Source organism: Aspergillus costaricaensis, assembly GCF_003184835.1.
Source record: "Aspergillus costaricaensis CBS 115574 unplaced genomic scaffold BO79scaffold_6, whole genome shotgun sequence".
Classification (NCBI taxonomy): Eukaryota; Fungi; Ascomycota; class Eurotiomycetes; order Eurotiales; family Aspergillaceae; genus Aspergillus; species Aspergillus costaricensis.
Window position 1 is genome coordinate 505,933 of NW_020291806.1, and position 15,581 is coordinate 521,513.

The 15,581-nt window shown below is 50.2% G+C and overlaps 6 protein-coding genes across 6 annotated transcripts; 2 read left to right on the top strand and 4 right to left on the bottom strand.

Annotated features, from left to right (window-relative positions):
* Positions 1-351: 351 nt before the first annotated feature.
* BO79DRAFT_168005 (aldo/keto reductase family protein) lies at positions 352-1,581 on the bottom strand. Its single transcript, XM_025679404.1, has 2 exons — positions 1,403-1,581; positions 352-1,342 (listed from the first exon to the last, which is right to left on the bottom strand). The coding sequence occupies exons 1-2, from the start codon at positions 1,455-1,457 to the stop codon at positions 408-410; spliced, it is 990 nt and encodes a 329-aa protein (XP_025542747.1). The 5' UTR covers positions 1,458-1,581; the 3' UTR covers positions 352-407.
* Positions 1,582-2,852: 1,271 nt separating this feature from the next.
* Positions 2,853-4,559, bottom strand: BO79DRAFT_251985 (FAD-binding oxidoreductase; the record flags this gene model as incomplete). Its single annotated transcript, XM_025685893.1, has 5 exons — positions 2,853-3,105; positions 3,176-3,552; positions 3,618-4,003; positions 4,061-4,277; positions 4,338-4,559. The coding sequence occupies 5 exons, from the start codon at positions 4,557-4,559 to the stop codon at positions 2,853-2,855; spliced, it is 1,455 nt and encodes a 484-aa protein (XP_025542748.1).
* Positions 4,560-7,489: 2,930 nt separating this feature from the next.
* Positions 7,490-8,876, top strand: BO79DRAFT_278600 (Zn(II)2Cys6 transcription factor domain-containing protein; the record flags this gene model as incomplete). The annotated part of the gene is made up of 4 exons (XM_025687919.1): positions 7,490-8,082; positions 8,106-8,109; positions 8,184-8,455; positions 8,597-8,876. 4 exons carry the CDS (start codon positions 7,490-7,492, stop codon positions 8,874-8,876), a joined length of 1,149 nt encoding a protein of 382 aa, XP_025542749.1.
* A 176-nt stretch (positions 8,877-9,052) lies between these two features.
* BO79DRAFT_225724 (aldehyde dehydrogenase) lies at positions 9,053-10,111 on the bottom strand (the record flags this gene model as incomplete). The annotated part of the gene is made up of 2 exons (XM_025683750.1): positions 9,053-9,337; positions 9,488-10,111. The coding sequence occupies 2 exons, from the start codon at positions 10,109-10,111 to the stop codon at positions 9,053-9,055; spliced, it is 909 nt and encodes a 302-aa protein (XP_025542750.1).
* A 922-nt stretch (positions 10,112-11,033) lies between these two features.
* On the bottom strand, positions 11,034-12,974 carry BO79DRAFT_189760 (cytochrome P450; the record flags this gene model as incomplete). The annotated part of the gene is made up of 8 exons (XM_025680687.1): positions 11,034-11,193; positions 11,247-11,404; positions 11,458-11,722; positions 11,774-11,890; positions 11,964-12,525; positions 12,608-12,677; positions 12,731-12,823; positions 12,870-12,974. The coding sequence occupies 8 exons, from the start codon at positions 12,972-12,974 to the stop codon at positions 11,034-11,036; spliced, it is 1,530 nt and encodes a 509-aa protein (XP_025542751.1).
* A 1,529-nt stretch (positions 12,975-14,503) lies between these two features.
* On the top strand, positions 14,504-15,412 carry BO79DRAFT_225726 (uncharacterized protein; the record flags this gene model as incomplete). The annotated part of the gene is made up of 1 exon (XM_025683751.1): positions 14,504-15,412. The coding sequence occupies one exon, from the start codon at positions 14,504-14,506 to the stop codon at positions 15,410-15,412; it is 909 nt and encodes a 302-aa protein (XP_025542752.1).
* Positions 15,413-15,581: the final 169 nt, after the last annotated feature.

Genomic DNA, 15,581 nt, shown 5'->3' on the forward strand with positions numbered 1-15,581 from the left:
CGCTGAATATCGTCGCAGCTAAAGAACTCCACGCATAATTAATACTGCTTTTCTAATGGGCTGGTTGAGTGGATTTGCACAACAGGGGTACGTGATTCGAAGTCGAGACGTTGTGCGGCGTCACAGCCGGGCGCTTCGACACCCGTCAAGAGCTTCTCCTTGGTGAGACATCGATATCTTCTCATGCATCGTGTTTGATATTGGTATGCAAAAGCGAGTATTCACCTACAATTATCGCCTGCGACGTGCCCTCAACGTTGTTGCATTTGTCTGATTGATCGCTTCAAGGGCATTGCTCCACCTGATCCTCGGCGGTAATATATATCATCATTCAGGACCATCTGGAAAAGCCTGACAACTTATATTTCTTGCGATCTGTTCCTAACCAAGACAACCTCCTATGTATCCTACAGATTCATGAATCGCGCGAGGGCTCCACCATACCGATCACCATGAACAGGAATCTCCTTCAGAATAGCAGCAATCTCCTTCACCTCAGACTCCGACAACTCTACATCAGCCAGGTTCTCCTCCACCCTCGCGACCGTAGTGCATCCGGGAATAGGAATGACCACCGGATTGCCAGGTAGCCCATTCTGGGCCCTCACCCAGGCAATAGCAGTCTGTGCTAGCGTCACATTCTTCTTCTTAGCGATCTGCTCCAACTGCTCCACCAACTTCAGATTGAGATGAAATACATCCGGCTGGAACCGAGGGTAATTGCGTCGGGAGTCGTTAGCAGGAAGATCATCCAACGAGCGTAGTTGTCCTGTCAACCATCCTCTAGACAATGGGGAGTATGCTACCAGCGGAACATTCAATTCCTTACAGGCAGCAGCAACTCCATTCTCCAATGGATCTGTAGAGAACAGAGACAACTCAACCTCCACAGCAGCTAGAGGATGTACAGCATGAGCCCGACGCACTGTCTGCTCACTACATTCACTGATACCGATGCCGCCGATCTTCCCTGCCTTAACGTACTCGGCTATCACGCCGATGGTGGTTTCAATGGGAGTGTTGGGGTCGACTCGCGCGGGCTCAAAGATACTGATAAATACTTTGCCGTTGAGGAGTTTCAAGCAGTTATCAATGCTGGCGCGGATGCCTTCAGGGGTGCCGTCGGGACCTTTGGCGCCCAGACCGCCCTTGACGCTGAGGACTACTTTGCTGCTATCTTCGGGATATTTGGTGAAGTAGTAGTCTAGTAGTTGTAGGGAGTTGGCATGTGGAGGGCCGTAGAATTCTCCGGCATTCCAGAAATTGGCCCCGAGGTCCAGAGCTCGCTTCATGACTTTGACGGCCTCGTCATATGGTGTGGGGTTGGCGCGCCAGGTAAGGCCTGTTGGTCAGCTTAGAAGGGCTGTTCTAGGAGATAGGATGGGATAGGATATGGACGTACCCATGAGACCAAACCCGATCGGGCCGATGGCTTTATTGACGAGAGTGACAGCCATGGTGAAAATGTAAGGTATCTAAAAGATAAGTTGAGGGAAACGGGTATTGCAGGTGGTAGAATGATATTTCTGGGGAGTTTGTGATGATATCGAGATGGAGACAAAGAAGAGAAGTAAAATGTCAGATGAGGACGAGAGAAGACCAGCGGGGGGTAGTAATACTTAAGCCCGCCACTATTTTTTGAAGGGAGGGGTAAATCCATCACTCGATTAACATCAGCGAAATGCCCTCAATAACATCGGATATACGCATTAATGTCCGCCAAACTCCGTGAGAATCCCTGTCACGGACTTGCCTGTCTGAGAGTTCCCCGACCGATCAGAATGCAGCCCTGAGAGACCTAATAGAAATCAAGATATGTTGGAGGAACCCTCGATCATCTACAGCCCCTCCACGGCCCAGACGCAGACCATCTGACAGCAAATACCTAACACATACTTAGTGCTTACATTTCCTTGAGACACAATATTGGAATACAAATACTCGTACAGTGGCTATGTATTGCGCTGACGTTGACTGAAGATCCCTCTTCTCTAAGGATCTTCATCTTTTCTTGGCCCAGTTCCTCGATTATACTGACGTTGAAGAGGCCAAGGAATTAATAGATCCGCGCAAGCGTTTTAGTTTGTTTTACCTGCGCTTAGATGATAGTGCGGTCGGGACCCAGTCCCTGCAGATCACGAAACAGATACCCCGATTGCGGACGCAGCTTTTTGAACCAATTGTCCATGAAGGAAAGCCAAAAGTACAACATTCACGACCAAGGCCTCGTTCTTCGGGCACAGCCCCCCAACGAGCGGCGGTGATCGACCGGCATAATACACGAGACTGAATGAAAGTGTGGAATGTGCGATGCACAGTCCTGGACGCACCAAGCAGAATAGAGCAATTCCAACTACAGAGGATGCAACTAGGAAACCTCAATATCGCGCAACCGCTACGCCAGATCTCATTCCTTTCTGGTTCTAGAGTGCCATTTGCTCATCCAGACCTACATACGTAGTTGGCTCTTGCCATCCATGAATCCAGAATGGACACTAACCTCATCGCCTTCTCATAATGCTATTTCAATGCACCTTTCGGGGTGCCTATCAGGCGATCATGCCCCTATTTTTTGCAAAGTTCCCCCTGTAATCCGTCCTCGATTGTTTGTCAGTGGCCTCCAGTGACATAGAAACTGGTTTGATATACTAATCCTGAATTGGGAGTATAGACTCATAGAAGCAGCATACTGAGAAGTAAATATCCAATTGACAGCAAAGTAGTAGCCATTGTATATTGACACATCTCAGAACGACTAACTAACCCTACCTCAACCTATCTACATCTTCTTTCCTCCCTCCATCCCTCTATCTTAATCTAACGTACCCCAAGAATCCGAACTACGCGTCATATCAATGCACCACCGGCAATCCATTGTTATAAACAAACAACCCCTTGGGATCCCACTTCTTCTTCAACTCCAACAATCGTGGCAGCTTCTCAGTCCCATACCACGCATCCAAGCCCTCCGTGCCATGGGCATAGCTCACATACACCTGGAGCTGATCGAATCCGCTGGTCGCATTGAATCTTGAGATCCAACGACTGGCCAGGTCATTCACCGGCTGTGACAAGGAGGCGTCATCGTAAGCGAATGTGAGCATCCTAAATATCCTCTCATGTTAGTTTACCCCTGCCAACTGAACGAATGGAAGCAATGATGTAAGCCACTCACACATGCGCTGTGATATCCCGATAAGGATACGCTGTTTCTTCATCCTTCACGGCACGCACTGCTTGTGTGGAGAAGAATTCGATTTCGTAGCTGGATCCCGTTGCTTCCGGGTATGCGTAGTAGAAGTCAACCATGGTGTTGAAAAAAGCAATGTGAGTGGGTACATCAATTCGCGCGACTCCCAGCGCCCAGAGATTGTGCATGTCGCCGTCGATGCAGAAGTCCGCGTCCATACCGAAGAGCGCCGAGGTATCGAGTACGTTCCATGTCAGCTGAGTGATGTTGCGCTTGTGGTAGGGAAGGTCGAGGAATGGTTGGAGATGAGCGAGACCTTCGGATTTAGGGCCGGCATAGGCTGCATTGAGGATAATAGAGGGCTAGATTCAGGCAGTTAGTCATGTGTCTAAGTCAATGTGAGTAATCTGATAAATGGAGCACAAACACCGTAGGTAGTATCATTGATAACCAAAGTGAACAGAGAGAGCGGCTGAGGGAGAGTGCCATTGAATGAAGCAAGGATTTCAAAGAACGAGCCATTAGCACTGGCCGGAAATAGGAAGTCGGCATTCAAGACGGAGCCATTGTTGGTCAGGTCGTAGATGGTGTATGTCGCCTCGGTAACAATCCCGAAATTGAAGCCCGCACCGCGCATGCCCCAGAAGAGTTCGGGCTCCTTGGTCTTGGACACGGTGATGAGACTGCCATTGCTGGTTACCAGTTGCACGGACTCGAGCGCGTCGATAATCAGGCCGTGGATGCCTTGGTAGCGACCCACACCGGCGCCCAGTGTGGCTCCTACCATTCCCACACAGGATCCCGATCCAGTCTCTGATTTTTCTCTAGTTAATGACCGTCTTGAATTCCTTGAGACGCTGATGAACTTACGGATCTCCTTTCCGGCGCTGTAGAGCGGCTCGAAAATATCACGAAACCGCACACCACCTCCTATAGTCATTAGATTGGCGTCCGCGTCCACGGCTACCTGATTGAAGCCGCTAAGGTCAATCTCGAGGCCATATTGTAGCTCAGCAAACGTTGTCGTGTAGCCGTGTCCTCCACCCATGGCGAGGAAAGGGATATTGTGCGTCGAGGCATATTTGACCTTCCTACCATCAGTACTGGAGAATGGAAAGAGAACAGAAAGATTTGAGTTTCAACTTACAATCCTTTGCACATCAAGAGTCGTGTTCGGCTTGATGGAGGCGAAAAAAGTCGGTTCCTCATATGTTGTCCACCGCTGGGTAGTGTCGGTCCAGTTTGTCGCGTAAGGATAAAACACCTCAGCTGCTGGGGAGAGCTGTGATAGCAGCACGGTAATATTTGAGGCTGTCGCAATCTGCGCGAGCCCGATCAGGGCCGTAGCGTAATGCTTCAAGGAGACCATGGCCTGTGTGTTTGCAGTAGAGGCAGAATAATATGTTAAGGCAGTTAGTGTCCCAAAAACACTTGGAGTGGTAATGAGGGTGCATTCTGATGAATGCTGGCTGCTGTCTTTTATATTTTGAGAGTCAACGCAGTGCGTAAACGTAAGATGATGGCTTGAACCCACGATAGATCTGACATCGTATCGGACATCTCTCAACTCAGGTAGCCTCGCAAAAACAATAATATCCGCTGACGAGCAGCCGGGAGGCGAAGGATTCAACTACTATCCTGAAATCTAGATATGGGAATATTAGTGGACTCGCTAACGATGGTGCCTATTGGCAGGTCGTCTGTTCCTTAGGATGGCTTCCTCCATCCGCCGTGGGTGATGATAAGCTTTGGAAAGGATTCTAAGCATTTCTGGCCGATACTTAGTTCCTTGGTGAAAGCGTCCACTGCGCCGTGTCGTCTAGAATCTGCAGAGGTTCGTCAGTCCGTTACGATATCTTGAGAGTTGCGGCTAACTTTAGTGAAAAGCATCCAGCGCTTTTCTGGAATCAACAGGGGTATTCAAAAAGAGATCTGAAACACGTGGTATTCAGTTTTAATCATCGTTTGGACCTTGGGTACGCCTCAGTCAACCCTTCAGTTGGGTGGAAGCAGTCCCACCTTCGACCTCTGCCAAAATCTCATGTCAGATTACAGCCCCTCTATCAGCAGGGTTGTGGATCCTAGATCACCCAGCTACTAATGCTGACGACGATGATTCTCGGACTGACCCAGATTGGTAGCGCCGAGAGCGTTCGGGCGCATTTCTGGTCTCATTGACCTCGTTGGGTGTTCCTTTTCCATTCCTGGCCAGTTTGATGTATTTTTAACGGGAATTGTGATAGAACCATTTTGCGTCCATCCCCACTTACTCCTTCAATAAATCTTTGTACTAAATTCCAGCGTCTCATTCTTATTCGTAAGAGAGATTTACTATCGATAAACCCACGTGCCGTGTACACATATTTGTCAGATAAGTTCTATAGATTCGAAACGTGAGGAACTACTCTAATATGGACCAAGTATGTACCCGACAGTGTTTGGAGGGCGGATCCTAATAACAATACAATTGGCATATAGACAGGCTCTTTGAATTTACCAAATTAGTGTTCCAGAAAGAAGCTGGAGCTTGCCGTCTCATGTCAGGTTCCATACACATTCAAACCAAACGCTCAGGATTGACCCTCATATTACGATTCCGGTCGCCAATACCACAATCCTGGAGAAGGCAACGGCTATCGCAATGCCCGGAGCGTATTGCTACACCTCTGAATGTGCTCCACAACATCCCAAAAGCAGTGGTGCGTAAGCGAGGAGCATTCCTGAAGGATGGCCATGTTTTTCGCGGCAGCTCATGGGTGCTTTGTGGCAGCGCTGATTGCTCACACGGCACGGGAAGACCTCCAGTCCAGGGGTGCAATCCTTCAATCATTCCTTTTACGGAATTCCTGGTATACATGTGGAATACTCGAGGCCTGTCCGGGGCTGGGAGATGGGTGTCTTGCGGTAAAGACTGCAAGACAGGAATCGCTGACGAGCCTTTTCTAAAGCAACCCTCATAGAAGAACCGGTCCCGTGCTCGGGATTATGTAAGGTGAATATTTCTCTTTCTTTTTCTGCATTTCCCTTTCTCTGGCTGTCAACGGTCACGGTCCCGGGCTTTGCGAGGTATTCGGCGAGAATTTGGTGGCTTAGTCTCGGGCAACGGATCATTTCGCTTATTGCTTGCCAACCAGCCAGCTACATGCATCACAACCATCTCCCGCCGTAGCTGCTGTCTCTACAGGCCCCGTCCGGGGTTGTAAGACATACCCCATCCAGGGTCCTCACTCTGGGGCGCAGTGAATACGATGTGGCATTGCCCATGATCCTTCTTCCCGAATTTGGACAATCTCGATGTTATGTTGCCACGGACCACGCGTTGGAGCGATCTGCCGGTGGAGCAGTGGATCACCCCGCGCGCTAATCCAGATCGCTTCACCACCGAGCTGGCGGATATCTTCACAAGGACGCCGTACATTGCGACCGGGATGGTGCAGTGGCATTTGGTATTGGCAGGCGAATAATGGGGCGTCTCCGGTACTGGTCCTCACTGATCAGAGGTATCAGGGAGGGTCACAGCCTGATATCTGATTGTCATCCTGCATTTAACCATCCATCACCAAGCCCTTATCATCGGGTGGTCCTTGTCAGCTCGGGCAGTGGGCCTGTGCAGTACGGATCATCTGTCAAATAGTAGATGTTTGGTTTCGAATGGCCGGTAGGATGGCGATTTGGGTAGCCAGAGGCCTCCCAAATTTCTGAGCTGTGGATCTGACACAAGAAAGACCCAACTACCAAGATGTGAGCACCTCGCTAGCAACCCCCGAAAGGGAAGCTGGAGGATGACGCTCACAGGGGCGGGAAAGACAGCGGATGTACTTTTTATCTTCAGATAAATAAGCACTAAAGAATCATTGGCAGGGGAGCGGGCTATGCGTGTGTGCAAGACGAGGCTCTGACAAGCACTTATGCAAAGATTCATGCAACACAATTTAGTCAGATAACCATTCCCAAGGTAATTGGACTCTGACCATCCAGCAATTACTCTTTTCAGTTATTAAAGCATTCCATAAATGGTTCTAGCTCTTGTCCGTGCTGAGTGTGTATTCGAGTGGATGGAGTCTTTGGATCCTCGTCCCCCGCTTTCCTTTCCCTCCGTCTAATCTGTTGCCGTTCGTGGTAGTGATCGGCCCTGAGTATACATGGGGTCCGAGGCTATTATGCATGGAAGCAAACTGCACGGATACATTTTCCCGTCATGACATGATTATATCCTGGGTAAACTAATAGATTGAGGGGTATCGCCCACAGCCCTTCATCGTCTTGCACTTCTCCCACAATATCTCTCCAACTATCTCAATGTTCGGGACGCTATCACAGGACCATTCTACCCAGGCTTCCTACATTGTCCAGGTCACCGATCCTCCATTTCAGACAGACCGCAATGCAAGAACCCCTCACTTGGCCTGCATGGCCTGTCGAACCAAAAAGGTGAGCCCTCAGCCTACGCCACTGCAGCGTCCTCGGTTAACAGAAGCCCTCCAGCTCAAGTGCTCGGGGGAAAAGACGGGCTGTCAACGGTGTCAGATGAAGAATCTGTCCTGTGTCTTCCCAGATCAATCTGCCTCTCGCTCGGCCAGGAAGCAACGCAGCAAGCGTTCCGAGTCCGCTGTGTCAGATACCTCCCATCATCCGACGAACAGCAGCGCCAGCGGCAGACAAGGGTCCCCAGAACCACGTAACCAGGAGGTACAAGCGCCCAGTCACATACATGTGGGCGAAGAAGAGATGGACGGGGATGTATTTCTTGACCTACCCGATTTCTACGATACGGGCTTGTCCTCTACTCCAGACGCAGAGGATATATCCCAGTTAGAGGCTCCCCTGGATCTGAGCACTGCTCTACCAACCGGCTCTCTATCGACCAGCCTGGAAGGCCCTCTCAGCCACGGGTCTCTACTAGCCATCAATCAAGGCAAGTAATTGAACTTAGCCCCGTCACCTTCTCTCTGCCATCCATCCATACTGACTGAAAGGTGGAGACCGGCACAAGCCCAATTTCCCCGGACTGCCAGCCTGCATTGACCTCGACAGCAATATCCTTCCTGCATTCTCAATTCCTGGAATAGAACGCGCCTCCACTTCCCCTTCCAACCAATGTCACTGCCCCAGCCAAGCCCTCGCTCTGTATGAGCGCACTCAAATTCTTTACAACCGACTTGACGCAACACCTCGCTCGACGATAAATAGCCATGACACCCGGGATACACTCCATCGAAGCAAGGAGATAATCTATCAATGTGAAAATCTAACAGAATGCGCCCTGTGCCGGACACAGTCTCACATCGCTATGATTCTCCTCTCCGTCAGCCACCAGTTGATCATCTGTCTTAAGCGCCAGTGCGCCACCACAAACCATCACCGGCTGAAGGACTGGCATCCTAATGACGCTTACACGGACCAAAGAACGGGTTTCTCTCACCGTAGTAGCCTGGAGCCCGTGACACATAGGGCACCAATGACCTTCCATCACAGTTTGGGATCAGATGACTTGGAAGACGAGATCCAGGTGCTCAAGACATTACTAACGTTAAGAATGCAAGCTACTGCTAAGCTTCTGGCAAAATTACAAAACATCATTGACGTTGGGGGGTGGCGCGAGCATCGCGAGTTGCTGGACAGGGTGTCGGCGCTGCATCAGGCCGCCGCAGCCAGTATTCATCGAATGGGGGGAAGGGAGAGATGAGGCACCTGCGTATCTAAAGAAGTGGATGTTCCCGAGAGCTTACACCTCACCCTGCTTGCCACCTCAAGCACAAGCTACAAGAGTCACCTCATACTTTACAATAAACCTTTATAAATGTTCACCCTTTACTAAGGATCGTCCACAAGTACTGTAGTAAACATCATCAAATCAGAGCCCTAAAAACAAATATACGTCGACTTCGCGTTGCAATACTGCAACAACCCAGCCTGCCCAAACTCCACCCCAATTCCGCTCTCCTTATGTCCTCCAAACAAACCCTGAAAGCTCGGCTTCTGCGTACTGTTAATGTAGACACTACCCACATCCAACTGGGCGGCGATTCGCCGAGCCCTCGCCATATCACTGGACCAGACACTCGCGCTCAGTCCAGTAGGGGTATCATTGGCCGAGTGGATGACATCTGATTCTGAGCTCCATCGCAGAAGGGGGAGGATGGGGCCCTGTTCCATCGTTAGACATTTAATAATTCGGGAGAGAGGAGAGGGGACACTGACAAACTGCTCCTCACGGACAAGTCTCGACTCCCTCGGGGGATTATCCACCACCATCAAGGGAAGAAAATAACCCCCCTCCTTTTTGCCTTCATCTACTCCCTCAAGGCCATGATTCTCCCCACCCGTCAAAACATCATACCCCAATTCCTTCACCTCATCAACCAACCCCTTAACCTTCTCAAACTGCATCCGATTCTGCACCGGTCCAACCATGACCCCTTCCTCAGCCGCACCATCACCAACCTTCGTCTCTCCGACCTTCTTAACAATCGCATCTCTCACCACTCTATAAACATCCTCATGAATATAAACCCTCTTCGTAGCCACACACACCTGCCCCGTATTCAAAAACGCACTGAGCACTATCTCCCCCGCTACATGCTCAATATCCTTCACATCAGGACACACAATACACGCATCATTCCCACCTAATTCCAACGTCACGCGCTTCAACGTCCCCGCACACGCAGCCATCACTTTCTTCCCCGTGCTCACAGACCCCGTTAGCGAGATTTTCCCAATCCCCGGGTGCTGCGTCATTAAGCTTCCTAGATTGTGCGACTCGTCGTCACTGCTGCCAAGACATTGGATAACTCCCGGTGGGAAGAGCTGTTGGGCGATTTCACATATCTTGGGAAGCGTGTAGGGTGTGAATGGGGAGGGTTTGAGAATTATGCTGTTTCCGGCTTGGATGGCGGGTCCGAGTTTGTTCATGGGCATGGCGATGGGGACTATCATAATTAGCATATCATATCAGTGGAATATTAAGTGGAGGGGAGGGGGCAAAAGGGGAAAATATACAATTCCAAGGACAAATAGCCCCCACCACACCGATCGGCTCAAAGGTCGTATGTACTACCTTTGAGATATTTTCATCTAGCACGGTATGTTCAACGGGCTGAAGTGAAGAGAAATGCAGCAGAGTGTCTTGAGCTATCTGGATTTCTGCTTGCGCTAAGAACGTCTTCATGTGTGTTAGAACATGTTTGATATGGGTTCGGTATCATGCATACCGGCTTTCCTGTCTCAGCGATCAACAATTCCGTTAATGACGGCGCATTTTCCGCAATCAGGGCAGATAGCTTTGTTAGGAGCTCGCTCCGGTGTTTCCAGGTGGTGCTTTTCCAGGTGAGGAAGGCGTCATTGGCTGCGATGACGGCTTCGTCGAGATCCGCTGAGCTGGCTACTGGGGCTTCATGAAGGGTGGTGCCTGTTGCTGGGTTGGTTGAGGTGTAGGTGGTGTTTGAGGTACGGAGGGTTCCGTTGATGGTGTTGTAGAAAGTTGTGAAGGTAGTTGAGTGAGACGAAGACATCTTGTTTGGTGTAGCAATATTAAGAAACCAAAGGGTACTTTATATTTCTGAGTTGTTGAAGGATATTACTATGCAGTGCTGCCGTCTATTGGTATATATATATTGTTGTTTCTATGGGGCTGTACCCCGAGATCATCCCTCGGAGAGCCTGAAAGGGAAATGAGCGAATGGACATCCGCTAATTAAATCGCCCGAGGCCACGAACAGAAGTCCCGGACAGTCGAATCGAAGCGGAAGCGGGCACCCTCCCTCTCTTCCGCTAATCTATGGAAAAATGTCCAGCTTCGCACACATTCGTGTAACTCTGATCACGGCATACTACGCTATCATCAAGTTTGTCTCGGCACGAATCGGACATTAATGTCCGGCTTCTGCCAGAGAATATAGTTCAATGACTCCCGTTCGAGATCAACATCTTTATTGATCAGCTCGCAGTCGAACATGAAGTGAACTTTGGCTAGTACCAGCCGCAGTTCAATGAACGCCAGGCTATCCACTTGTCAGCACAGGTGAGAATGCCATAACATTAGGAGAGCACTCACTTCCGTCCCAAGCAAACTCGCGGGCCCAGCAAGAATGGGAAGAAGGCTGACTTATCGTCCATGTTAGGATCTAACCATCTTTCGGGATCGAATTTCGTAGGGTCACTGAAATATCGGGCGTCGCGGTTAGTGGTCCATGCGTGAACCGAGACCTCTGTCTGTTAAATGAATGTCAGAAATGCTTGATTTGCTGATCCACGCTAGCACTGACCTTCTTAGGGACATAGTGGCCATCCACATAGGCCCCGGGAGAGATCCGCGGTGGTCCAAAAGGCACCGGGGGGTAGAGTCTCATTGTTTCGTTGAGGACGGCGTGAAAGTAGGGCAGCTGGCCGACAGAACTGGAAGTGATCTCACTATAATCTTTGAACCGCGAGCGAATTTCGTCCCGCATTTTGGCGTAGACCTCGGGATGCTTAAGGATAAAATACGTAGCTGCCGAAAGAGTCGTCGCGGTAGTTTCACTTCCAGCAATACTAATTCCGTCAGTTCCATGCGCTGTAGCCGAAGAAATAGTCAACACTCACACCAGATTCTGCCCTTGTGCTGCGACCTCTTCAGTCGATATTACTCCCTGACCAGCATTCTCCAGCATAGCAGAAAGAAAGTCAGTTCGCGAATCATCTTTGGGACGCGCCAGACGTCTGCCCGTGCATGTGTGCGCTAATTAGCAATGGTCTCTCACAAACACAGTAAACACACACAATGAAGGCCTACCTTGCAGCCATTTCTCTTGTAACCTGAGTATGCCGGTTCATGTCCTTGATCTTCTCGAACGGCAGAAGTTCGAAGACCTTCTTAAACCCCAACACCATGCCAAACCGTCTCAAGACATCAATGATCGCCCCCGCCTGCATATTCCCCAGTATAACACTGATCCAGAACGCCGAAGTCCCCTTCTCCGTAGCCCCAAAGGACTCTCCAAAGACCAGCTCTCCGATGATATCAAACGTGAGGTAATTGAACCAATCCACGACGTTCATGCCCTGCGGACTGCTTCCGAACTTTTGAATCTGGTTGATCAGCAGATCCACATATCGCTGCTCAAGCTCCTCGTGCGCGATCAAGGCCTTAGCTGAGAACCCGAACGCCCAGAGTCTGCGCATCCGCGCGTGTTCGTTGATGTCCGATTCGCCAATGATATCGGACGCTTCGAAATTGGCCACTTTGTAGAAAGTAGATTTGATGAATGTGCCGCTGCCAGTGGTGTTATAGATGTCTTTCCAGGCTGATGCCGTGGCGAAAGACAGTTCGTTAGGAGCGATTCGGACTACGTCCCCTGTTCATTATTCCGCAATTAGCATCGGGTCTCCATACCTTATCGGAATGTCGGCAGTGACATGAAGTAAAAACAAACATACCATACTGACGATGCAGTTCCTCTAATTGGAGATGTATTTTCCCACTCATTGACATGCGACAGTAGAATACCTTTTTCCACATCAGAATTTGCATCACTCAAGCGCAGAGCATGTACAACCCACCTGGCTTATTGCCGCCCATTTTGGTCCGGGAAACTTTGCCAATGGGTGCAACGTGAGAGAATACACAACCCAAAGACAGGGGAGGGCAATACCCTGATCGAGTTAGCCGTCAGATCATGACATTAGGCAATGCACCTACCAATAATGTTAGGAAAATAGCCCAATCTTTGAACGATCCCGGTAGGAGCGAGGCCAGGCCGGCTATGGTGCTGGCGACGTGTCCGTCTTCCATGCTGATCATCATTGCTACTACAATGTTAAGTGAGGGTTATTTGCCTATCCTGTCTTCTATCCTTGTCATATTATTGCTTTGGTCTAGAGGCTTTATCCCATTCCTCGGTAGCTCTCGCTCGGGCCATCCGAAATGGGGGAAACCGATGGGCGGATAAGCTGCAGCTGGGCTGTACGTCGATCGCGGGCTACTCGTCATCAGCCATTAATAGATGGATTAAGAGCCCCAGGATCCAAAGGTCCGGTTGTCCGAATCCGTCGGAGAATCACTCCCAACGTCAGCTCCAATTGTCCAGACCGGATAATCAGACCAGGACTTATCAGTATATCCACCGTAGTAGCTCCCTGATCGACCGGCTAATCTGACTCATCGACCCGTTTATTATCCGAACAGGACAATAAGGGTTATCGATGATAAAAGCTTCTGGAAATCCTTTGGCCAGGATTGAATCCTTTTGCGTTTGATGGATTCCGGGCGTTTCCACCATGACAATCCCCCCTTGCGCACCACTGCCTCTTCCTCTGCTTATTCTCCCCGGATGTTTCTTTCTTTGGCTCGGCCCGTTCGCTCTGGCTTACCACAAACAGATGGCAGGGTTAAAGATCCTTGCGCCTTCAGTCTGCTCCTCTCCTCTTTCAGGTAATTGCTTCACTCAATTTGTGGACCGGCCATTCGCCGCCACGGCGCTTAGAACGTGGACACATCGCATTAGCGCTGAGGTGAGAGCGAGGCGAGGTCCTCAGCGTGGCTTGTTGCGACACCGGAGACACCTGTTCCTTCGTGCGGAGAAGATTGTGTTGGATTGCTGCTAAAGGATGCTTATGTACGGCATGCTGGAACTTGACGTTGGTGGGTGGTGAGAGGCCTCCCAAGTCCAGTATTCTGTACATTTCGCTGGCGATTTATATAGAGACGACAAAGAGAGTATCCGCACAGGTTCATTAGTTCGAATTTCAGGATGTTCGGGACATTAGTATCGACTCAATCGGAATCGGAGCCATTTATCTCCCATGTGATTAGACCACCGTTTGAGAGCGATCGCGAGTTGAAGCACTTGGCATGTTTGGCGTGTCGCACAAAGAAGGTATGACACTCCAGCAGCCAAGATACCATTAGAATAATGAGCAAACGATGTCACCATGCCCTATGAGTAAATAATTGACCTCCCAGTGTAGCTGAAATGCACCGGAGAGCGAACGGGATGTCAGCGGTGTCTCGATCGAGGACTTCCTTGCGAGTACCAAGAAGCTAACCCTCATCGAGGTCGACGTCCTCGAGGGGCCAGCTTGAATAACAACAAGAACAACGGAGAGGTCGAAGATTCGACAGATCACTCCTCCGCTTCTGCTGCACCGAAGAATTCGGACGGTTCGAGAAGAGCAAGTCATACATCGGAAGCAGCGCAAGCCCGCATTAGGTACAGAGAAGAGAAAGAGCAAGGTGGAAGAAGGAGTGAGGGGCCCGGTAGTTTGAATGGAGGCACTCCTCATGCCACATCGGACCTGGGCGAAGACGGATTGGACCCCGAGATCTTGACCAGCATGCACGAGCCAGCAACAGAGTTAGGGGCCGAAGTGCAGCTTTCAGACATACCCATGACACCCGATGATGATTTATCCAGCCTGCTACCTGACTTCGGCCATACAGACTTTGCCAGCAACGACGTCAACCAGGACTTGCTCTTCCTTTCACAGCTGGCCGCTTCCAGTACGGCGGAGCTCGTGAACCCGTCGTATCCTCCCAACCCTAGTCCCGCCATGCCACGTCTCTCTTCTTCAACATCCCGTCTAGGGATACCGGGGATATCCCAATTAGCCAGTAGCCCGAGCATCGCAAATCTGCACATGCCCTCGTGCACATGTCTCCAGTCTACTCTGACCCTCTACGAAAGTATCCGCGCCGTGCAGTGGCGTGCCCAATGTGGTGCCAGCGCGGGCCTTTCGCGCGAAATGGCTCATCTGATCCTTAAAGCCTGCAAGTTGGCCCTAAATCAGTGCCATCGGCTCATCGGATGCTCCTCGTGCAAGCGTGAGCCACTGTTCGTGATGTTGCTCTGTTCTGTCTGCGACCAGTGTCTGACCTGTTTTGAGACCTTTCACGACTCGCACCAGAGGCGATTGCGAAGTAGGAGTATGACCTCCTCGTCGACCGGAAGCAGTTTCGTCAATGCATCCGAGGCGCGCTCGGAAATGGATCAGCTTGGGGAGATTGTGCAACTGGCCAATTTGCCGTTTGGCGATGTGCCAGTATTGTTGGATGATGAGGATGATATCAACATGACTTGTAGCTTGTTGACCACGCGGGTGGCCTCGATGGTGAGCCTGCTGCGGTTATTGGGGCCAATAATTGATGGTTGTGGGTGGAGGACCCATCATGATACTTTCTCGGTGTTGCAGAAGCGCTGTCAAGGACTGGCGTATACATTGCAGACCAAGTCTAAAGCCCGGTAGTGAGCGTAATGCTAATGTGTCATGATCGGTGGCTGTAGTATTAGATATATATTGTTATCTTGCAAGATGGCATAAGAGCATTAGTCGAATACGTTACTAGAATGCAGTATTACAATACTACTACTTGTTTTCATTCTCCGGAAGGCAAGAGCAACCATTGCAGGTCTAG